Source organism: Hippopotamus amphibius, chromosome 17 (genome assembly GCF_030028045.1).
Source record: "Hippopotamus amphibius kiboko isolate mHipAmp2 chromosome 17, mHipAmp2.hap2, whole genome shotgun sequence".
In the NCBI taxonomy this organism is placed as follows: Eukaryota; Metazoa; Chordata; class Mammalia; order Artiodactyla; family Hippopotamidae; genus Hippopotamus; species Hippopotamus amphibius.
In genome coordinates, this window is record NC_080202.1 from 23,076,341 (window position 1) to 23,101,248 (window position 24,908).

Sequence of the window (24,908 nt, forward strand, 5' to 3'; positions counted from 1 at the left end):
CCAGCCTTGACAACCAGCATTCTATTTTCTGAGTCTGACTGCTCTATAGATACCTCAGGTAAGTGGAATCATACAAGTATTTACTCACCCTCCCCTCCCTTCATGACTGGCTTGGATCAGTTAGCATAACACCTTCAAAGTTCATCCCCGTCGTAGCATGTGTCAGAATTTCCTTCCCGTTTAAGGCTGAATAACATTCCATTGTATGTATGCGCCACACTTTTTTTATCCATTCATCCATTGATGGGCATGCGGGCTGCTTCCACCTTTTGGCTGTTGTGAATAATGCTGGGTGTACATGTGATCATAGAGCGATGGCTTTAATAAAGCTTTAAATAAGCCTTAAATAAGATGCTGCATAAGTACCAAGAAATGGCAACTCAAGCATTAAGGGAAGACTTCCCTTGTCCTTTCAGCTTGATGAATGAGATTTTATAAAAGAAACGACATTCCATAAAACAGAGGAAACAGCATGCTCAAAGTCATGGAGATGTAAAAGGAAAAAAATTTAAATTCAGTACCACCAGGGAATTCCCTGACAGTCTAGTGGTTAGGACTGCATGCTTTCACCACAGAGGGCCAGTGTTCAATCCCTGCTCAGGGAACTAAGATTCCTGCAAGCTGCACAACACGACAGGGAGGAAAAAAAACAAAAATCACTATCACCAACGGTGGCAGGTAACGAAGTCAGTGCTGACTATTCCAAGTGAAGGTGGGATTTTGTCTAAATGTTGATTAATTTTCTTTGTGATCTTTTAAATCTGGTTTCATTTCCTATAACTGTTTTGAATGCTTTAGATGTATGCTGTTTCACAGTGGATTCTTAGAAAAGATCTGCCATTCATACGAGAAAGTGAAATACAAAGAGGCTTATCATGACATTATCTCAAATTCCTACTGTTGAGAGGCAGGGCTTGAACCATAACCCACACCAAAGGTTTCCTCCACTGTCACCAGAAGAACTCCACCAGGTCTCATCACCCATTCTCAGCCTTCTAGAGTGAGAAGACTAGGGAAAAGAATGGTGTACTTACTTCTGTAAAGACCAAAAAGCCCCTTTCATTCAAGCAGCACTTGTCTTTTCCCAAGCATTCCATGAGTACCACCTCCGGATGCTGTCACCATGTGTCTCCTCTGCCACCCATCTCACTTTTCTTGAGCAAGAGCACTGTTGTTCTAGTTCCAACTGTTCTCTAATAAAAACAGTCTGTGATGTTTCAATAATCCCAAGTCCCAACCAAAAGTGAGCACAACTAAACTGGAAACAGATACACTCTGAATGCAGGAGCACTATGTTTATTAAGTCAATAATTCATTTTTCGCAATACAAGTACAGAATATATCACAATGCTGGTTACAAACATACTTAGTATGGTTTAATGGTTACAAATAACGGTGGGCAATACAAGTCTGTGATAAGGATGATATGAAAGGTCATTCTGACACAATGAAGAACTGTCTTTAAAAAATTTATCAATGACCTTAGGTATTTCTATAGAAATTACTGTGGCACTATTAGTGGGGATTTTCATGTAAAGAACTGACAGTGATCTGCTTTTAACTGTTTCATTAAGAGCTTTTTATTTTGAGTCTATTAAACTAAAATCCCCTGTTGCTTAATAGAGTATAAAAATAGTACTGACCTGGTAATATTTAATAAAACATGGCATTCATTCACATCATAAAAGTAGAACTAAACTGAAAAGTTTTAGTTACCATGGCAACATATCTTCCCATGAAAGGAATCCACAGAAATGAGCGGTTACACAAATGGTACCTGCAAAGTTCTTCAGCGATCCAACACTTAACTTGTGCACCACAAACCAAGTTTTCTAGATATCTATATATAGCATATATTTTTAATCTTAAATTTTACTTTTGAAAAAAAATGTGCACTTCAACAAACTCACTAAGGCCACTCATGCTATAGATGCCTAGGACTGCAATTAAAGAAGAGCATTATTTCAAAAAATCCTAAAGCACACTCCTTCAGATCACCAACAGGGTAAAACCAGTTTTCTGCCTAAAACATTCCTGAGATTTGTAGACAACAGCTAGTGTTCAAGCTGGAGATTAATTCAAATAGATTAAAAAAAAGGAATTTTCTCGCGAGGTTCTCCAAAGCCAAGAGGTGAAATACACATGTTAATTCCTAAAAGCAAAAATAAAACTCTTAAAGACGTTTTTACTTATAAATATTTTTCCAGTCGTAACTTTGCCATTCAGAAAAAGAATATTTTGGAAGCAGCAAGGTTACAAATTCAGGGGGAAAAAACACTGAGCGGCAGTTAATACAGGTATCCTCCATTTTCTGGAAGTTCACCTTATACCACTTCGCTTTTATCAGAGACCTACATTAACACCTGTTTTCGCTAACTGAAAAAAATCCAAAATGGATCTTCACTTTTAGAAAAATGGTGAAAAGCAAAAATGGCATTCAGCGTTTGCTCCGCAGACAGCTGTTACAGAGGCAGCCGCACCCTGGGCAGCAGGAGTGGCACTGCCAAGCTCCTGCCCTGGAACTACACTCAGCATTTCAGCTTCAAGCCACCACGGCCTTAACTGTGCGAGCTCCTGTGCTTAACCTCAGTTTATTCTGTGCACCCATTAGCAAGACGTGTCCTAAGGTAACAGCCTCTCTGCTGTTCACCTGTTTCGGCTTAAAAAGGGTCCGTGGGAATGCTCTACTTTTGGATAGCGGGGAAAGCCTGTACCTGTTACTCAGCTAACCATTCTTTCAATCTGTGAAGTATGGCCAAAAGCTTCAATCATGTTCTAGGCATGTGCTTACTGTTCAGCGCTCTATCTGCACTGTAAGGAACAGTCAAATGGCACTCTCGTTATTGGTAAGATTGTGGCCGCTGGACCTAGTTTTTGCAATATTATGAACTCTTCTCTAACAGGCTAAGAAAAAAGGTCTTTATCAGATCTTTCATTTTCACAAATGAAAGCACACCTGCATGGGGGTTACTCCAAAGCAACGGTGAGTTCATTTTTTGCCAGAGATAGAACTTTGATGATAACAGGGGTCCTAATGCTTTGGGGACCCATAAAAATTATGGCCTAAAAAACCCAACTGGCTCTCCTAAACTGAACGTAGGAGGGACCGACCCCCTGTGTGGCACACGAGTGTTACGGGGCTCCCTGATGCACCCAACTTGAGTAGCACCAAACTTTAGGGAAAAGACTGGGTGAGACAGAAAAAAAATGAAAGTCAGGAAACAATGAGACCAAAGGCCCCGTATTTAATATTACTTTGCTGAATTTACAGAAAAATCTTTTAAGCTGGGCTAGGCTTTACACACAACCCCACTGTATATGAAAAGTCCATTCAAGCAGGTGGCTATGTGAGGTAAACGTTATTCTTTTCTTGAGTTTTTTCTAACTCCATGAATCATGACGATGTTCACCTCCCTAACTTCTCCTACACATCCCTGCTCAAAGGATAAACCCCACACTCAAAAGTAACAGAGTATTATTCATTCTTCATTAGAACCAGAAATTAACAGCATAGTAAGTTACAACACTAACAGAAACCGGCAATCTCTTTTCTCAACCTAGAGTGTCTGCATTAAATCAAAGAATGTGGATTTACAGAAAACCCCATTAAAGCAGTGGCAATAGGGGAAGCTCCCAATGATGATTTTTTTTTTTTTTTAAAGAAGAACTGGCTGCTATTTAACATGATCACCCTGTGATCCTAGGCTTCTAAATATCATGTTGTTTTATCACTGAGTGTGAGCTAAGTTGAGTTCAAACTGAATTAGAAAAGATGAAGCCTTAAGTCTTTTGCTTGATTTTATCCTAGGAAATGCACAGAACCAAAAATACAGATTAAAAAAAATCATATGAAAACATAAGTTTTCAAAATATTTATTGAAAAACAATTTACCATGACATTCCTATACCACAAACATACCACAGGACTCTAAACAACCAACAAAAGTATACAAAGCCTATCCTTAAAATATCTTTGGAGGTATTAAATATATAGGCCCATGAGGATAGAGCTGAGTGACTTAAAAATGTTAGTCCTTGGTCACACAGACTATTTGGTAATTAATAAAGAGATGCCTTTTGGCATTAGGTTGCAATTAACTGAGAGAGGGAGGTGCAGGTGTGCCAATGTAATCTTTTCAAAATTAAAAATAATTCAATCTGAGGATTAAATCCAGGTTTCAAAATCACATAGCTATCATCTTAGGACCTGGGCCTGCTTCATCTCTTTAGGTACCTCCCCTAGTCAATCCCCTCCTGGGACCTTAAAAACACTGGCTCATAACTAACAAGATGGCAAATAACAGTTTTAAATAAACAAGGTTACATTTGGGAAGCTCAAAAAAGTGTTTAAAATCAAATTTATCTGAAATCTCCAATTGCTTTTTCTATACTAATTGTGGCAGACAAAGTTTTTCCCCCTCCGACCCCCAACGTGCCTGTTAAAAGAAAACCAACATTCAGCACACATCCACTCACCCACAGACCACTCCAAGCATCAGCCAGGAACAATATCTCTAACAGCCAAGTCATGAACCCCTGAAAATAGGGGGGAAAACCCTGATTCTTAACTACAGAGGCACCAAATAGGCCACTATACTAAGAATTGAGGTAACAGCAAAAGACCTTTTTTGTTTCTTGGATTGCTACATGTCACGACTTCTCAAATTTGAATATTACCTCAACATTAAATAACCTGACTGGCTTAAAAAAAAAAAATCAAAACCCAATAAACAGAAAGACAAGTTAGTGAAACAGACATATCACTAGGGGAATCTCTCCATCTGACTCTTGAATTTCAAATAAAATGATCTAATTGCACTAGAACTTACCATAAACATGAAGGATTTCTAAGAAGACTTGCTTATTTTGGGGCATTCATTTTCCCATCAATCCCCATAAACCACACGGTAACCTAAATTTCCCATCTGGACATGAGCTGTTTCACGACTCTTAGCCAATATACTTGCTAACTGCACTGACTATCAGGGTAACATTTAAAATGGCTGCAGCAGATATTTATAGACTTGCTTACTGCACTGCCATCTGTGTACCTTGACTAAAGATATGCCACTGAAATTGCCAAATTTTCCGAGTTTGGTGTCTATTACATGAATAAAACTTTCGCATTATCACTTCTCATTATACAGCTAAGTGAAATCATTCTACTGATAAAAGTATAGGCAGGGGCTAAAATAATAACCTAAAGCCTCTGGTCCAAATAACCCCTTTCTACATTAGGCTGGTCCTTTTCAGATCCTCCTGGTCCTGCTAGCAAAAACTATCAGAGCATCTTGCATTTCTGTACCCCAAAAAAAAACATAACAAAACCAAACCAACCGAAGAGTTAAAACTGCTGGTTTATCAGCTTTTCTATTACTTACAGGTCAACACTGGTCCAGTTCAGATGAATCTGACAGTCCTTCCCTTGTAACAGAGCTCTGGAGTGGTTGTATCCACTTCTCTGGGTAAGGTAGCTAAACCTAAGTCAGGATGTCCCTCTTCTATTAGTACTTATGTTAACTTTTTTCTATACTGCATATAAAGATTTTCCCCATAAAATTTCTTTACGATACAGTATTGAATACCTCCTCAAGGAAGCATTGTATGTTAAAAAGTTGTTAAAATCATCCTTACATAATAAGAATGCAACTCTTTTAAACTCTTAAATAGTTTTATTTAGGGGTTCTTTTTTTCTTTCAGGCTTTCTGCAAAATGAATTATTTTTTTAAAAAGAAATAAAAATTTCCTGTTGTTTGTTCTACTAAGTTGAAAATATGGGCCAGACTACTTATACATGCAGTACATGCTGAATATAACTGAATATATGCTTATTCCTACGGACACTCTGCAAGATAGGGATCACCCAAATAGGGTCAATGGACTGGACCAGTGTTTCAATGCAAATTCCAGCCCCAAAAAACAACATGGTTTTGATTTCACAGTATGAATTCCCTGGAATCTGGGAAAAGGTAAATTAGTTAACTGAGGTCCTCCCTCAGCAGCTCGGTCCCTCAACATTTTGAGAAATCAGGAAGGACTGCACCACTTCTTCAGTGGACTGGGGGCTGGTGTTGACGTCTTCGAGAGCATCGGTCACTGAATACTGCCGATCTCGCAACCGGTTCCAGTTAGACAGAACATTGTGATATTCAAACACTTTCTCGTAATTTCCAATGGAGTTGTAAAGTTTAATGAGACCTCGGTAATCATATTCTAGTCCACTGTAGCCTTCACCAAAAAGTTTCTTCCCTGAAAGTAAACAGAAAAAGAAAGCAAGCTCAAATAATGAAATAACGAAGTAGTTTCTACAACACAAGCTCAGCTCCTTAAAACAGGGTGGCTTTGTTTTCTTCCCTTAAAAGGAATAGATTAAATTCTTTTATCGGCATTCACCAACACAGTCCTACCCATAATCTACCTCTAAGACTTAAAAAAAAATTTCTCTTGTCTAAAGCAGTTGATCTCACTAGAATAAAACTGTGAAATTTCATAGTTTGAAGGGACCGATGTGAAGAGATCTAAAGAATGGCAGCACCTTCAACAGCAGAAAAACACATACGCACAAGGCTATTTATTACAGCATTGTTTATAAGTGCAAAATATTAGAAATGAATGAAGATTTGTTTCAATCAACTATGGAACATTCATACTATGCAGCTATAAACAGAGGACGGAGCTCTCAGCTCTTTATGAAGTGACACGGCGTCATTTACAGGGTATACTGTTAAGTTAAAAAAAAAAAAAAAAAAGCAGCAGAAACTTCCCTGGTGGTGCGGTGGTTAAGAATCCGCCTGCCAATGCAGGGGACACGGGTTCAATCCCTGGTCCGGGAAGATCCCACATGCTGCAGAGCAACTAAGCCCATAAGCCATAACTACTGAAACCTGCACTCTAGAGCCTGCAATAAAAAACCTGCACACAGCAACAATGAAGAATAGCCCCCACTTGCTGCAACTGGAGAAAGCCTGCGTGCAGCAATGAAGACCCAACTCGGCCAAAAATGAATAAATAATTTAAAAAAAGGGCAAAGTACAAAAAGTACCTAGAGTATGCCACCTTTTATGCATAAAAGGGAAAATACAACATTTATGTATCTGAACATTTGTGCAAGAAGACACATGGAAAATATAAATAAGAAACTAATGAGATTGGTTACTCAGAGGTATGAATGGGAAGTGAGTAGAAGAAATTAGGGGAAATCACACATTTGTGAGCAGACCTTTCTGTATGGCTTCTGACTTTTTTTCTTTTGGCCACTCCATGCAGCTTGTGGGATCTTAGTTCCCCAACCAGGGATTGAAACCAAGCCCTCAGCAGTGACAGCAAGGAGTTCTAATCACTGGATTACCAGGGAATTCCCCAGTTCTGACCTCTAGAATATTAATATTTTGCATACTCAAAAAATTTAACAAACTAAAGTAGGGGAATGTTATACAAACATAAACAAATGAACCTAGTTATCTTGCAAATGAATAACTCACTGATAACAGGGGGCAGGTGGACAAATAACCCGTAAATTTTGAACACAGCACTCTGATCATATACCTTCAGGCTAAAGACAAGGTGAACTGTAAACAAAGATTAAACGCTAGGTGATAGGTTTGGTTTTCACAGCACTATGGTTAACAACCCTAAAACCACTTTATGTGCACTGCAGGACTGAGCAAGGCGATACATTATGGATGATGAGGAGTCCACACACACATGGATGTACGATTTATGGCGAAGGCAGTGCAGCAGAGGGGAAAGGACAGTCTTTTGAAACAATGGTCCTGGTCAACTGTGTATCCATATGAAGGAAAAAAGGGGGTGAGGGACTTGATCGCTACTCCATACCATAAACAAAAATCAATTTCAGGACTGTGGGTCTAAATGTGAATGGTAAGCAAAGTTTCCAGAAGATAATCTTCCAAAACAATATCTTCATGACTTTGGGGTAGGGCAAGATTTCCTAAACAGAATATAAAAAGTGTTAACCATAAAAGAAAAGAGCAATGTTTGATTACATTACAATTTAAGAACGTCTGTTCTTTGAAAGGCACCATTAAGAAATAAGCAGCAGACTGAGAGTTATCTGCAACACATTTAACCAACAAAGGGCTTGTTACATCCAAAGTATATAAAGAACTTCTGTAAACCAATAAGAAAACGACAGACAATTCAATATAAAAATAGGGAAGAGTTTTAACAGACACAACACTCAGATGAGGACCACAGCATCTTCTTTTGTAATAGGTCTGGACTGAAAACAATTCAAACGTTCCAAACATCCATTAACAGTAGACTAGATAAATAATGATATGCTAATCCAATACAATATTACATGGCACTGGAAATGAACAAGCAACAGTGATATGAACAACATAGATGTATTTCACAACTGATGTTCACCAAAAGAAACCAGGCATATAAAAATATACAGTGTATGATTTCATTTATATCAAGTTCAAAAACAGGTAAACCTGGTCTATGTTAAAATCAGGAGAAGGGAGAAGACGGGCTGAGGGCAGTGTTTACACAAATATTTTAAAATAACTACTTTTGCTTTTACTTGACACTCTAATGTCATATTGCTTACTAGTGGCTTCAACATCAATAAATAATCTTTAGCAAAATGTTTCAGGTGATTTTTGAGTGGTTCCTGGATATCCTTAGCAGCTCTAAACTCATTTAAGTCTTAATAATAACACTTCCCTATACAACATATAAGACATGTTGATCTCTAACAAACTAAGAAAACTTTAAAGTAACATACCAATTGCTATAGATCGCAAATAAAGTTTCTCAGCATTTTCATACTGATTCATGTCATAATTATATAAAGAAGCCAGATGTCCCACTGAAAGGGCTACTTCATAATCTTCTTGACCAAGAAGTTGCTCTTTAATCTGAATTGCTTTGATGTGCATTTCTTCGGCTTCCTGAAAAATAATTTAAGTTGTATTAATCATTAGGTTATATTTTTTCTTATGTCAACAATTCTGATGCAATGAGTAAGATTCTTCTAAATGCCAAAGACATCTGATGGATGGCATAAAGTAATCCAATCAGAGAACTCCCTGTATTCTTCCAAAAGCTGCCTATGAGAAGCATTATTGGTTTGGGGAAGCTATCCTCATAAGCTGATGAAAGTATAGTGTCCTATGCCAAAATGACAAGAGAAAACGTGTCCTTGTAATAAAAAATTGTTACAAGAAATTAACATCAAAATATTCTAAAGGGAAAATTTCTTCTTTCAGTTAACACACTCCAAAATTTAACTGGACCTTGTTAAGAAACTCTATATTATAGTATGCTATTTTACATAGAAGTACACTTTATTTTTTGGAGTTTTGACAATTTTTATTCCAAAAAACTAAACTCAGGTTAACTGAGGAATGTGTAAACTGATTTTTAGATTAAAAATGGATGTCCTGGGACTTCCCTGGCGGCGCAGTGGTTAAGAATCTGCCTGCCAATGCAGGGGACACAGGTTTGAGCCCTGGTCCGGAAAGATCCCACATGTCGCAGGGCAACTAAGCCTGTGCGCCACAACTACTGAGCCTGCGCTCTGGAGCCCACAAGCCACAACTATTGAAGCCCATGCACCTAGAGCCCGTGCTCTGCAACAAGAGAAGCCACCACAATCAGAAGCCCACACACCACAACGAAGAGTAGCCCCTGCTCGCCGCGACTAGAGAAAGCCTACGCACAGCGACGAAGACCCAACTCGGCCAATAAACAAAAAATAAATTAATTAAAAAAAAAAGAATGTCTCAGGCAGCAACTCTCATCTCTTCCTTATTGTGACCCTATAATGGACAATAATAAGAATTTATAACCCAAAATCCTAAAAGGGAACTAAGTTCAGTAAATTTTCATCACTACAATTAATAATACTTGCAATATCTCATATTTCTTGCATATCTACCATGTGTCAGGCATTCTGCTAAGTGCTGTACTTAAACTACAAGCTAAGAGCTATGTTTTTTTGTTTGTTTGTTTGGCACACGGGCTTACTTGCTCCGTGGCATGTGGGATCTTCCTGGAGCAGGGATCGAACCTGTGTCCCCTGCATTGGCAGGCGGATTCTTAACCACTGCGCCACCTAGGAAGCCCAAGAGCTATGTTTTAAGTCTAACTATAATAACTGTTTTAGTCTTTATGGTCTGATACATTTATTTTTCTGTGGTCTGTATTTTTCAATTTCATTTATATTTTGACTGTCATTTTATACTAGCTATTTTCTCAATTCTTATGTGAAATCATGTAGGAGTATAATAAATGTATACCTTATTATTTAAGATCACTGAGGCATTATTTAAAATTTATTTATTATTTAAGATTGTACTTTATTACCTAACATTATTCACAGAGAAAAATACAGTAAAACATGCTTCTACCTTAAATTTTCTCATTGACTGATAAAGTCTTCCAAGGTTTCCGTAGTGTTTTGCAGTCTGTACATTAAATTCCCCAAAAGCTTTTTTAGCCAGTTGGAGTGAAGACAGGTGCAAATCATGAGCTTCTTGAAGCAGCCTCTGTTCAGTTTCTTTATTATGACAGTCAATTGCAATCTCCTCTAAAATAAGTGCTGAATAAGAAGGCAACAGAGTTAGTATACTTTCAAACCATGTATCAAAGCTAATCAGAATATAAAATTTAAAACTAAATTTTACAAATGTTAGTTGTGTATACTTATATATGTTTATGGCTTAGAACCATAAACCATATACCATAGCACAAAACTGGTAAAGATGAAAGTATTCCATTTTAATGAAAAATACACTTTTGGGGTCATTCTATTTTGCATAGTATAAGGAATTTCAAATTTAAGAAAAACAATGGTATACAACAAATTATTGTACAGAATTACTCTTTATTTTACCAGACCTGTTATGCTTTGCTGATGTGAATTTGTTTTTTAAGCAAATAGAATGAAGACAAGAACGAAAATGTAAATTTTTTAAAGTTGTGAAACTGTGTCAAGGAGTTCCTAAGCACTGCTGACAATTTTGAAAGCACACTTTGTAAAGTATATAACCTTTAACCAAATACAACTAAAAGAACTGGTTTCCTCCTAACTCACTTGACCAATTAAACCAGGCAAGAAGATAATTTAACTTCAAAGTCCCATTCAGGACCCTCAAATTCCATTTAAAGTCTTAAAAATACATATTCTTTTACAAGGCAATTTTATTTCTAGGAAAACTGTCCATGTGCACAAAAGTAAAAGACATTTAGTTCACTGTAGCATTTTTAAAGAACAAATGGTTAAAAACAATTTAAAGGTCCAATAAGAGAGGTGAGGTTAAAAACATTAGAAAAAAGGATATATACCTACATGTACCGAAATGGGAAAATGTTCATAATTATTAAGTGAACAAAGCAGATTACAGAACTAAAAAAAAAAATTATTCACTCATTTCAGTATTTGAAGAAAGTCTAAAAAAATATTCACCAAAATGTTGATTCTGGATTGATGAGACTGCTGATAACTTAATTTTTTCTCTTTTCTATCTAACTTTTAACTTTTGACCATTAATCAAGTATTACTTGCATGACTTTAAAAATGCAAACTGAGAGGGAGGTAAAAACCCAGTTCCAGAATTAAGGTAAAAGTTACCCAACATGCATGGAATTACCACGAGTGACCCAATCATGTTGGCAAAATGAAAGGGCCTTGGTAGTGACTTGCAGAAGAGTTAATAAGAAAAGAAGTGGTATGTAGTAAGAGCCTTGTAACATTAAGGGTAAGCTGATATGAAACCGAATTTCAGAATCTTGCACAACAAAGCTGAAGATATGCGAAAAATCCACCTTCAGTTTGCTACTCATGTCACTGTGCAGCAATAACTTGTGATCCTTCCATTCTCCTCTCAAAAGAAAGGAATGAATGAGAAGGAAGGAAGGAAGGAAGGAAGGCAGGGAGGGAGGGAGGAAGGGGTAAAGAAAGAGGCAAAAAAAAGGTATTCTGGCCTATTAACAATGTTACATGAGAGAAGCAAACAACCTTTCATCATGAACCACTGTAAATTCTTAGAGTTGTAGGCAAATACTTTAAATCAGTGAATTGGCTATTTTAGTAATACACAGTCTCATCCTGAGGAAATAAACAAATACCCCTATTTTATACCATACACCATCGATTTTAAAATATCAGACAGCAGACATCTATTATAATTGGCAGCTAAAGAAATATTAAATACACACACACACACACACACACACACACAAAGGAAACTAGATTACAAAGGGTACCTTTCACCCTCTTTGAAGAAGCCAAAAGAAGATGATCTTCAGGTAGGATGTGGGTAATGATACCAATAGCTCTTTCTGCATGAAATCTGCAACACAGAGAGAAATATTCTAGCATTTCTTTTAAATTACAAATAATCTAAGCATTAAAAAAAAATCACAATTTATAATACTGATAGAATTTCTAAAACTAATGTGTGGTAAAGGGCCAATTTTTCGTTTGTTTTAAAGTTCCAGGGACTTCCCTGGTGGCGCAGAGGTTAAGACTCTGTGCTCCCAATGCAGGGGGCCCAGGTTCAAATCCTGGTCAGGGACCTAGATCCCACATACATGCCACAACTAAGAGTTCGCATGCCACAACTAAGGAGCCCACACGCCACAACTGAGCACATGTGCCGCAACTAAGGAGCCTGAAAGCCTCAACTAAGACCCAGCACAACCAAATAAATAAAATGTAACCAAATAAATAAGTAAATAAAATATTTTTAAAAAGAACTTCCAGTCTGGGCTTCCCTGGCAGCACAGTGGTTAACAATCCACCTGCCAATGCAAGGGACACGGGTTCAACTGCTGATCTGGGAAGATACCATATGCTGTGGAGCAACTAAGCCTGTGCACCACAACTACTGAGCCTGTGCACCACAACTACTGAGCCTGTGCTCTAGAGCCCACAAGCCACAACTAATGAGCCCACGCTCCACAACTACTGAAGCCCGTATGCCTAGAGCCTGTGCTCTGCAACAAGAGACGCCACCTCAATGAGAAGCCCTCGCACCACAATGAAGAGTAGCCCTTGCTCACCGTAACTACAGAAAGCCTGTGTGCTGTAGCAAAGACCCAGTGCAGCAAATAAATTAATTAAGTAAATTTATTAAAAAAAAAGTTCCAACCCTTTATACAATGAACTTGTAAACATCCAGTGGATTCCATCTCCCTCAGAATCAACTGTGAAGTTGCTATCAGAGCCTATAAGGCTCAATATAATATGATCTTTCACTGGGCTACCTCCCTGACCTCATCTCCTACGATTCTCAGAGACAATCCCCTCTTTTCCTTTTAGCCACACAGGGAATGCAGTTTTCTGAACATGTAATGCACATTCTCACCCAGGACTCTTGCACGTGCTTTACTGTCTCGCTGTAATGGTTGTCCCCCGGATATCCACATGGCTTACCCTCACTGAGGTCTTTCCAGACCAGTCTATCCAAAAGACCCTAAAAAATCTACCGTCACTCTCTAAACTCTTAGCTTACTTATTCTTCTTCATAGCATGTATTCTCACCTGACACGTCTGGTTCTCTGCGGCTCACCTTGCGAAACAGAAGGCAAGCTGTTTGTCTATTTTACCTGCTAGCTCCTCTCAAACAACTCCACGCCTTCTATTCCCATCTACCAGGGAATCACTAATTTTCTCAGATCTGTCGTCCAATTCACTGTCTCTTTAGTTGTGTCTAATCCGCTGTTTAACTTACCTGTTGAGTTTTAACGTCAATGACTATTTTCCCATTCTAGCTATTATAATGTTTTTATAAAAACAGTGCTTATTAAGACATAATTCATACTAACACAATTCATCCATTTAAAGTGTGCAATAGAAGGTTTTTAGTATATTACAGTGATGTACCCATTACAATTAATTTCAGAATATTTTCATCACCCCAAAAAGACACCTTGTGCCCATCAGCTGTCACTTCATTTTCCTCCAACTCCCCCAGCTCTAGGCAACCACCAATTTACTTTCTGTTTCCACAGGTTTGCCTATTCTAGATATTTCATATAAATGAAATTATACAATTGGTGGTCCTTTGTGACTGGCTTCTTTCACTTAGTGCAACATTTTAAAGGTTCATTCATGCTGTAGCATGTATCAGTTTTTTTTTTTAATTGAAGTATAATTGATTTACAATGTTAATTTCAGGTGTACAGCAAAGTGATTCAGTTATACATACATTTATACCTATTTTTTTTTCAGATTCTTTTCCCTTAAAGGTTATTACAAAATACCGAGTATAGTTCCCTTAGTTGTTTTATTTTTAAATCTACCTTTTTTCTTTACTTTCTCTCCAAAATATTACTGATTCCTTCTTTTATATCAGCGTCAGCACCTTTTTTGTCTGTAAAGGGCCATACAGTAAGTATCTCAGATTACGTGGCTATACTCTGTCCCAACTACTCAATTCTGCTATTGCAGCATAAGAGCAACACAGACAATGCATGAGCGCGTGAGCACTACTACATTCCAGCAAACCTTTGTTTTGCCTTCACGCCATAGTTTGCCAACCCATTTCATATCTTTGAACATTTAAGAACCCTTACTTTAGGGACTTCCCTGGTGGTGCAGTGGTTAAGAATCTGCCTGCCAATGCAGGGGACACGGGTTCGAATCCTGATCCAGGAAGATCCCACATGCTGAGGAGCAACTAAGCCCGTGCGCCACAACTACTGAGCCTGTGCTCTAGAGCCCGTGAGCCACAATTACTGAGCCCACGTGCTACAACTACTGAAGCCCAAGTGCCTAGAGCCCATGCTCCACAACAAGAGAAGCTATCACACTGAGAAGCCCATGCACCACAATAAAGAGTAGCCCCTGCTCTCTGCAACTAGAGAAAGCACACATGCAGCAACAAACACACTCAACACAGGCAATCCATCAATCCTTACTTTATAGTATCAACCATAAAGTTCTAGTAACTGATATTTTTAGTGTTCTAATCTTGTTCATTATGTCTGCTGACTCACTCATAGAGGAAATGTTCCCTTATTTAAAATTTTTTTATGGTGGGTTCATCTTGGGTGGAGCTAGATCTATGGGAAGTCTGTAAGGCTTGGACTGAGGTTAATTATTTCCAAGAGTTTTGCACTGTCTCCTGAAAAGCATCCCAGGAGAACTAGCAGTCCCAAAGTGCTTCTCAACGTCTTCCTCAGTTTGGGGGTTCCTCCTGCATGCATGATACCCAAATACAAGGTAGAAGTCTGTAAGTTACAAACTCCCCTGTGAGGCTCCTTTTTCATTCACCTGAGAGCCCAACCTAAGATGGACAAATTTCCATTTCACCTCTCTTGCCAGTGGGCAGTTTTTTTCCCTAGGCTACCTTTTCCCTGAGGATGTAGCCTTGATTTTGGCTTCACGTGAGGGTTTCAGTTCTAAGTCACAGCTTTCTGAGGGCTAAGTGTCTTATCTACTAAACCCAGAAATGCTCTTCAACCAAGGTTACAGAAACTTCTAAGTCTTCTAAGCCTTCCCACCCCAGAACAGTTATACTATAGTTCATGCCTACCCTTTTTGGATTTTAGTCCATTATTGGCCCTTGGGGATTTTCTCTTACAAGCTCAGTTATGCATTTAAAAAGATGATTGTTATATTACTCAGTATTTCTGCATGCTATGAGCAAGTTTTTAAAGTTAAGTCTATCATTTAGCCAGACACTACTGTATTAGTCCAAGAAAAATTATTGAAGGAGATACTTAACAAATAAGCCATATTCTATATGAAGATATACAAGTCTCAATATTAAACCACATAAAGGACTTCCCTGATGGCACAGTGGTTAAGAATCCACCTGCCAATGCAGGGGACAAGGGCTCCAGCCCTGGTCTGGGAAGATCTCACATGCCTCGAAGCAACTAAGCCCATGTGCCACAACTATTGAGCCTGCGCTCTAGAGCTCACAAGCAACAACTACTGAGCCCATGTGCTTCAACTACTGAAGCCTGCACACCTAGAGTCCGTGCTCTGCAAAAAGAGAAACCACAGCAATGAGAAGCCCATGCACTGCAACGAAGAGTAGCCCCCGCTCACAGCAACTAGAGAAAGCCTGTGTGCAGCAATGAAGACCCAACACAGCCAAAAAGAATAATAAATAAAAAATAAATTTATAAACCACATAAGATCTAAATGAATGGCTTTTAAATTGATATGATTTTAAATGACTTCAAGAACATGTTAGGTATCTTATTAAAGTTCTAGGAGGACAAATTTAATCCATAAGGTACATTGAATAGTATTGTATTAGGAAAAAACAAAACAAAACAATAGTAACAGCATGTAATCAACTCACTAAAAAGGAAAGTGGAACTTACAGTGCATTGTCAAATTTCCCAGAGCTATACTGGTGAACGTAAGAAGAATAAGCCAAGTCTTCATGAGCTGTTGCTACATGGATATTTTTGCCACCAAACACTGACTGCCGAATGTCAAGGGCTGCCTGCAAGAGTCATGAGAATAACTGATAATACTGTGAATCCTTAGGAAGCACTACCCAGTTAAATTAAGCATCCTAGTAATTCAAATTTATATTCTATATACTCAATCCCAACAGTTTTGAAAAAAGTCCTGCTGTATTTAAACCACAACAGAACATAAAATTCACCTGTTGGCCTGATTTTCTAAAGAGTGAGTCTGATTTAAAAGGCAATGGTTTAATAATAAAAATCATTCACATGTCTTGGGAATTACATTAGTGTTTTTCTCTAGGTCCTGTTCAGAAGTAAACTATAAAATCAAGGCTACCTTGTTCACAGTGATGGCATAACATATCGTTTACCTAAGACTGACTGAGATGAGGCCTAAAATAATTGCTATCAACTATCCTTGCTACTACTAAGGCGGCTATTATGATGTGTGCTAAATCAACAACAAAGACAAGCCATCATCTGGGTAAATGAAAAATGGAAAACTACTCTTAAATACCGACCCACAGCCCCCACACTTTTTCCCTTTAATGTCCCTTTTCTCTTTAATTCCTAAAACATTAAGTTTTAAGCCTTCTAGGTAATATTTAGTAAAATAATTGTGCGCCATATATGAGGAAGGGCTCAGAAAGAGCTACTTTTAGAGAATGGTTTATACCACAAACAAACTACAGGTCAGCAATTTAGGTTGAAAGAAGAAAAGTGTAACTATTAACATACCTGATAAATTGCAACAGACTGACAGATATTATCTACATTGAGTAAGTAGAATCCATAATCTAGCAGTGTATCAGAATATTTTGGGTGTTTGGATCCAAAATGATCCCTATAAAAAGATACAAAACTATTAGGAGATAAAGTAGAGGGAGACAATTTGAAATGGTATTTTTAATAACAATCACTTACCGTGCCAAATACACTGCATGTTTAATTAACTGTTCTGCCTTCTTAAATTCACGTTTTACAACACAAGCCTAAAGATAAAGTGAAAAACTGTTAAATAACTCTCAGTTAGTGTGTTGAAACAAGTATATATTCAAACTATGTATTCAAACTATAACATAATCGTTGAAAAGAAAAAAGCATCTTCAAACATAAATAGAATGGTTCTATTTGTAATTTCTTTCCTTCCAAGTATTTGAAAATCTCATTATAAACAGATCTGTACATACCCTGGGAAATTATAAAACTTGAAATTTTGACAGTCATGCCCAGAACAAACCAGTTATGACAAAGTTACCCTAAAAAGCTGGTATACTCCCATCCTTACATATTAGTAAAACAGTGTGTGTGGGGGGAGGGTTCCCTATATTATTATTATTAATTTTTTTTCTTAGTTTTAAATCTTTGTTTTCAAACGAATTTATGGCTATGACATAACCCCTTCAAAAAGCCTAAAGGGACATGTTTTCCAAAATATAATTATACAATTCATCTTACAGAGGAAAGAAAACTGAGACAAAACAGAGAGATTACAATTTGGGGAATGGGAGAAAAAAATAAGTTAGATTCCCAACATGCACACATACACAATATGCAAAACGATTAACTATTTAAATGTTACATGCAGAAAATATCCAAAATATCAGAGCTTATTTATTAAAACTTGGAGTTGTGGAAAGTCAAATTAAACATGTAACCAAAGGCTGAAACTACAGAGTAAAAGCTTTGGACTTGTCTACAGAAATTTGTAATTATTATATGGTAAGATACTACAAAAACAAACAGTGTCTGTGACTTATAAATGTTAACATCCTTTTTTTTTTAAATTAATTTTTATTGGAGTATAGCTGCTTTACAATGTTGTGTTAGTTTCTGCTCTACAGAAAAGTGAATCAGTTATATGTATACATATATCCCCTCTTTTTTAGATTTCCTTCCCATTTAGGTCACCACAGAGTACTGAGTAGAGTTCCCTGCGCTATACAGTAGTTATCTATTTTATACATAGTAGTGTATATATGTCAATCCCAATCTCCCAATTCATCCCACCCCCCTTCCCCCCTTGGTATCCATAGGTTTATTCTCTACATCTGTGTCTTACTATTTCCGCTTTGCAAATAAGTTCACCTGTACCATTTTTACCATATTATCTTCAAAGGTACTTTTATATACCAGTTCTAGAGTGGCTTACAACTATTTTGTAGTTTTCCACCTAATAATTTTTAAATGCACAGGCACAGAACTCCAAGAATTCCTATTACTTCTTAAAATAATTTGATTCATGAGAAAGCCAGTGGTCTTTAACTCTAAATATCATATGTATACAGAATGTAAACCTTGCACATATATTAAGCTGTCTTTATATTAAATGTATATTCACTGTTTTAAATTAATTAAAAACATATTAATGTCTCTGATAGTTCTAATGATAACCTGAATGTTTCTGCTTTTTACTTGCTCTAAAATGACTTAATAAATTTCACTGAAATCTTAGACTCTTCTAAATCTATAATTTTAGAATAATTCTTCTAATTGATATTTCCATAAGTAAAACCAAACAAAATGGAATATTCAAAACTGAAAAACCTTTGGGTAGAAAGAGTATATCTGAAAAGTACCTCAATGTTTTAAAAGCCTCAGTGTACCAATGCAGCAATTTTTGAATATTACTAAATGGCTTCAAAGACTTAATGCATTTTTTTTTCCCCACAGAGTAAGAAGAAACTAGAAGTAACATGAAATAAGTGTTGCCTACCAGGTCAACAACAGAAAGCTATCACACTGTGAGACTGTAATACTGTGACTGAATATTTAATGCTAGGCTATCCTTTAGGAGAAAAGTGACCAAAGCCGATACAACCATGGCATAAGGAATTCAGTTTGCTATAAAGGTTTAAGAAGGAGCCAGATTTCTAAAACTGAGCAGAGAAATTTAGAAAATAGACATTGTTATCCAAGAGAATGTAATACCTAATTTGTTAAATAATACATTAATTAACACAAATTTAAAGCTTACTGAATCCTATAATCCGTTTAATAATTTTAACATTATATTCACCTTAGAAGCTTGTCTTAAAACATCCACCACGACTTTGACTGGTAAGCCTGTTGTGATTTCTTTCATTGCCTCAATGCACCATTTGTATGCCTAAAAAATATTTACAGAAGAGCAAAACCTGTGATATATCAAATTGACAATATTCAATGAAATGACTGTGAATTTTTCCTGAAAGCTTTCAAGCACTTGAATAAAAACACATACAAAATATTTACACTTAAAATTTTCTCTCAGAGGCTGAGTTTTCTTGAAAGTATAAGTGTGTTACATTTTCCTTTGGATATGTGACACAGATTCAGGAAATTAGAAGCCTGCTCTTTCCGGCCTTTGCACATACCATTCCCTCTGCCTTACAATACACTCCCCTCCTTCTTCCAACCCCTTAGACCACCTACGTCACCCTTCAGGTTTCAGCCCTAGACCAGGTTTCTTATACTTTCCTCCCTCTACTTAACACTTATTTTTATAACTTACTTGCTTGTTTAGCTGAGTGCTTACTTTGTGCTGGCTGCTGCTCTAAGCACTTTATGTGCACTAACAGTTAACTGACACAACACCCCTTTGAGATATGTATTATTATTACAGGAAAATGAGGTACAGAGAGGTGATGTGCCAGACAATGTGCTAGCATCTAGGTATCTAGTGGGGAACAAAACGTAAAATGTCCTTCATCTTAGGAGGGAGTGCTTAGTGGGGGGAAAGAAAAAGCAAGATACATTACTTTGAATAGTAAGAACTGTTTCAAAGAAACAATGTTATGAAGGGATCACAAAAAATGGGAGGAAAAAGGAATTGAAAATATTAGAAAGTCAACATTTTTTTCCTTTGTCAACTTCCATCTCTTCCATGCCACCTAAAGATGTAGCTACTCAGAAGCAATTTTGATGCAAAAATAAAATATATGTAGTTTAGGACAAAAAACCTGGTTTGTAAGATACTAAATAAGCTGATTTTGTTCCAGAATAAGAAGGTAAAACCTATGGTAAGCCGTAATACTGCTTTTAAAACATTTACTGTCCCTCCTTGGGGAAAGATAAACTTCCCTTCCACATTAAAGATGAGAGTGGTTATGTGACTTCCTTTAGCCAAAATAGTAATTAAAATACAAGCAGAGGTGAAATATGCCACTTCTGGGAGAAAGCTCCAAGAATCAGTAATTCTTCCCCTGTAAAGTTTCTGCCTCTGCTCCAAGGCTGGTAATGTTCTAGACAGAGGCTGCTCCACAAAAGGGTTTTTTAAAAATTTTATTTATTTATTTAATTTATTTTATTGGCTGTGTTGGGTCTTTTTTGCTGTGCGCGGGCTTTCTTTTTTCAGTTGAGGTGAGTGGGGCTACTCTTCGTTGTGGTGCGCGGGCTCCTCATTGCCGTGGCTTCTCTTGTTGCAGAGCACGGGCTCTAGGCGCGTGGGCTTCAGTAGTTGCAGCACATGGGCTCAATAGTTGTGGCTCACAGGCTCTAAAGCATAGGCTCAATAGTTGTGGCGCACAGGCTTAGTTGCTCCGCGGCATGTGGAATCTTCCTGGATCAGGGATCGAACCCATATACCCTGCATTGGCAGGCGGATTCTTAACCACTGTGCCACCTAGGAAGACCCACAACATGGGGTTTTGATTAAAGTGTAGACGTGATGTTAAGTAGAGCCACAGAGATCCCAAGGTTAGGTGTAGCATAAGAAATAAACTTTTATTATTCCAAGTCAGTGCTCCACAGAGGTTGCTACTACCTTAATTAGCATATCCTAGCCTAGATGGACTAACAGCAGAATTTGGTGATAATTCATCAAACTATATTCTCAAGACTTGTGTACGTTTCTGTAGATATCAATGACATTCATAAACTATCAAAATTATCCAAGAAACATCTATAGACTTAAATATTCCTCATGAATGTGCTGCAAATTGCAAAGATCACAAGTAAGACACAGTATAACCTCCCCCCATTCAAATGTTCAAGAAAGAAAATAACTGTCAAATAGTAACTGCCTAGTAAAGAAAATGGAAACTGGTGAATAAAAGGTACTTCTGTTCCACTGAATACATGGATGAGTCTGGACAATTAAGGTGGGCTTGGAGCTGAGTATGGGCATAAATATGGCAAGACATGACTCACCTTATAGAACAGAAAGAAGGGTGCAGAGCAGTATGAAAAACGGGGATGAAAAGAAACAATGAAAGAGGAACCAGAGACGGCCAAGATGAGGAGGACATTCGCAGAGAGATGAAAAGATGGTGGGGCACCTGAAGAACTTTTTTTTTTTTTGGCTGCACCACGCAGCTTGCAGGACTTAGGGGATCTTAGTTCCCGAGCAGGGATTGAACCTGGGCCCTGACAAAGAAAGTGCCTGCTTCTTACCAGGGGGCCACCAGGGAATTCCCAGAAGAACTTTTAAGGCAGGCATTTCTAATACTTGAACTGTTGTTGTTTATCTCATTCTCATTTCTAGTAAAGGCTACCCACACAAAAGCCTTCTGTGAATGGGGTCCTTTGTTTCTGGTGTGAGAAAATCATAGAAAGGGGCCAAATTCTGTACCTGGGTTGACAAGCTATGGAATAGTCACTGCATAAAAGGGGTAGCAAAATAATCCATCAACAAAACTAATTCAGCAGACGTAGGAATTCAGCATCAAAAATAACCAGAAGAACAAAACAATACATAAACCTCCTGAGAAAATACAGGCATGCTGATAAGGATTTTAGATTTTAACACATAAGCTTGATGACTTAAAAAAAAAACTCCCCATCTCTACTGAAGGATAATTGACAAATAAAAATTATATATGTCTAAGGTGTACAACATGATTTGATACACATACTGTGAACTGGGAATCACAATCAATCTACTTAACACATCCATCATCTCACACTGTTATCTTTTTTGTGTGCGATGAGCACATTTAAGACCTACTCTCGGCAAATTTCAAATATACAATACAGTATTAACTACAGTTACCATGCTGTACATTAGATCCTCAGAACTCACTCATCTTACAATGAAATAATAAGCTTTTAAAAACAGTTAATGTAAACAATGAGGCCTGCCTATTAGAATGGCCAAAATCTAAAACATGACAACACCAAATGCTGACGAGGATGTGGAGCAACAGGAGCTCTCGTTCACTGCTGGTGGGAATGTATGCTGGTACAGACAGTCTGGCAGTTTCTTAAAAAACTTAACATACTCTCACCATACAATTCAACAAATGCATTCTTTGGTGATGCCTTCTTAGACAGATATTAAAAGCAGGATGACCTTAGCACTGGGGTTGTAAACATCACTTCACAATTATTTTAGAATTCTCCAATTTCATTTCTAATGGTAACTTTCCTTTAAATACAGAATATATATATACACACACACATATATATAAAATACAGAATATAAATATATATATATTTATATTACAGGGTACAAATTGAGATAGGGATAATTTTAAAATACGAAAGCTAAATGACAGCTATCTGACAGCATAAAATAATTATATTCTTCCACAAATAAAGTCACCAGTAAGAGAGTTAAGCTTACAGAGCTCACTCCTCAACTATGTATGCATTCATTAGCACCAAAGCCTTAATTTAATAGTATAAAGCCAAGAGTGAGGCTATCTTTCTCATAATGTAGAGACAGAAGCAAAACAATGCAGTAAAGTATAAATAAAATCTAGGTTCCCAATAAAATGAATGCCTTCAAGTTATGAGAGTTCACCCAGAGCTACACATCCATTAATAAAGCACCTATTAAAGGTTCATTTAACAGAGCATGGCCTCAAAATAATTTAGGCAGATACATTTGGTCAAATAAAAATAAAAACAAAACAGGCTCTAAATTGTACATGTGTATATTTAAAGTCCATCTCACAGAATATTCCTTTTGCTTATTTAAAATATTCCATTACAAATGTATATTGCTTTAAGTAAATCTAATATGTGAAAATGAGATCTATTAAGACAAATATGAGATTGTATGATTTATCTTCTGTTTTATAGATACTTACCGGTCATAATGAAATGTACTTCATAGCACTCACCTCATCATAGTGACTTTTTGCAAACAGGAGTGCACACAGTTCTCCATAGAGTGCAGCTTTGTTTGCTTGCTGGCCATGTTTTGAGAGTTTATCCATATATGTCTGAGCTAACTTAAATGTTTCTTCACCCAAATGATATTTGCAATTTCCATTTCGCACATGAAGCAATCTACAAAAGCACAAAGAACATTACTCTATTTCTGATAGCTACTTCCAGTATGGTAGACCTGATAACATCTCACAGATCGCTATGTAGCACCCAAATGAGTTAAGGTCACTAGACAGAAGAAATGAGGCAGCACTGGAAAACAACTGTCCGGCCCAAGCTGAGACTGGCTAACGCACAGAAAGAAGTATATGCTCGTCCCAGAAATCCACCTATGATTAATCTCATCCAACTCTGATTCCTCATCTTCCTATCTTGTATACTTTGTGCACTGACCATGTGCTACATCTATTACTTAACTCTTTTTGTTCCAAATCCCAAAGTAATGCAGTTTCATTATAAAACATCTGGAAAACAATGAAGACAATAAAAAAATCAACATAAAATACTACTACCTACCATTACTTTCAATTCTTTTTTCTAGTATATTCTTGCAACCCTTGATCAGTTATCACTCATTTTATGTTGCTTCATAAATGCTTATTTTTACTTATCTTTCCAGTAAGATAGGTTCACTGAAAATGTGGTACTGCCAGTTCTTTCTTTTATAACCTTTATCCTCTACAGCAGAAAAATACAGAATTCTTTACATAAAATATCTGTAAAACCATGTTGACTATCTAGTGATATGTATAATTAGAGTAGTAAAATGCTTTAGGTCAGACTGAGGTCAAGATAGCAACAGACTATACATCTGTATAGACCATACCAGACAGGAGAACACTGGGAGGACAGGACATATATTTATGTATCTATTATAATGTTGGCTAAAACATTATGTCCATATATCACACCAATACAATTTTCCGAAAATGCTAAGCCCTGAGAGGGAACAAAGTACGAACATCATTTAAAAGAAAACCAAGTACAAAAAAAGAAAACCACGTGTGGAGAGATTAGGAAGCATTCTTCAGGAGTATTAAATGAAACCCAGACACTTAAAATCTAATTTTTATATCTATTCCAAAAATATTAATGGATCAATCACCCAAGATGAGAAACACTCTTAACAGTCTTCTGACCTCTATCATTCTGTTGTACAGTCAGCAAAAAGAGAGTAATTTTAATTTACTATTTTAAAAAATTGAAGCATAGTTGATTTATAATGTTGTGTTAATTTCTGCTGTACAGCAAAGTGACTCAGTTATACATATATATATATATTCTTTTTCACATTCTTTTCTGTTATGGTTTATCACAGGATACTGACTACAGTTCTTTGCGCTATACAGTAAGACCTGTTGTTTATCCATTCTATATATACCAGTTTGCATCTGCTAATCCTA

At 37.0% G+C, this 24,908-nt stretch overlaps 1 protein-coding gene across 1 annotated transcript in view; it reads right to left on the minus strand.

Annotated features, from left to right (window-relative positions):
- Positions 1 to 3,857: 3,857 nt before the first annotated feature.
- APPBP2 (amyloid beta precursor protein binding protein 2) overlaps positions 3,858 to 24,908 on the minus strand; it is a 50,410-nt gene continuing 29,359 nt past the window's right edge. Inside the window, exons 5-13 of the mRNA XM_057715169.1 lie at positions 23,457 to 23,625; positions 19,430 to 19,519; positions 17,335 to 17,402; positions 17,149 to 17,254; positions 16,318 to 16,442; positions 12,241 to 12,326; positions 10,383 to 10,573; positions 8,756 to 8,921; positions 3,858 to 6,249 (exon numbers count right to left, since the gene is read on the minus strand). Coding sequence (XP_057571152.1) covers positions 5,996 to 6,249; positions 8,756 to 8,921; positions 10,383 to 10,573; positions 12,241 to 12,326; positions 16,318 to 16,442; positions 17,149 to 17,254; positions 17,335 to 17,402; positions 19,430 to 19,519; positions 23,457 to 23,625 — 1,255 coding nt within the window. The 3' untranslated portion in view covers positions 3,858 to 5,995. The remainder of the gene's footprint in view (positions 6,250 to 8,755; positions 8,922 to 10,382; positions 10,574 to 12,240; positions 12,327 to 16,317; positions 16,443 to 17,148; positions 17,255 to 17,334; positions 17,403 to 19,429; positions 19,520 to 23,456; positions 23,626 to 24,908) is intronic.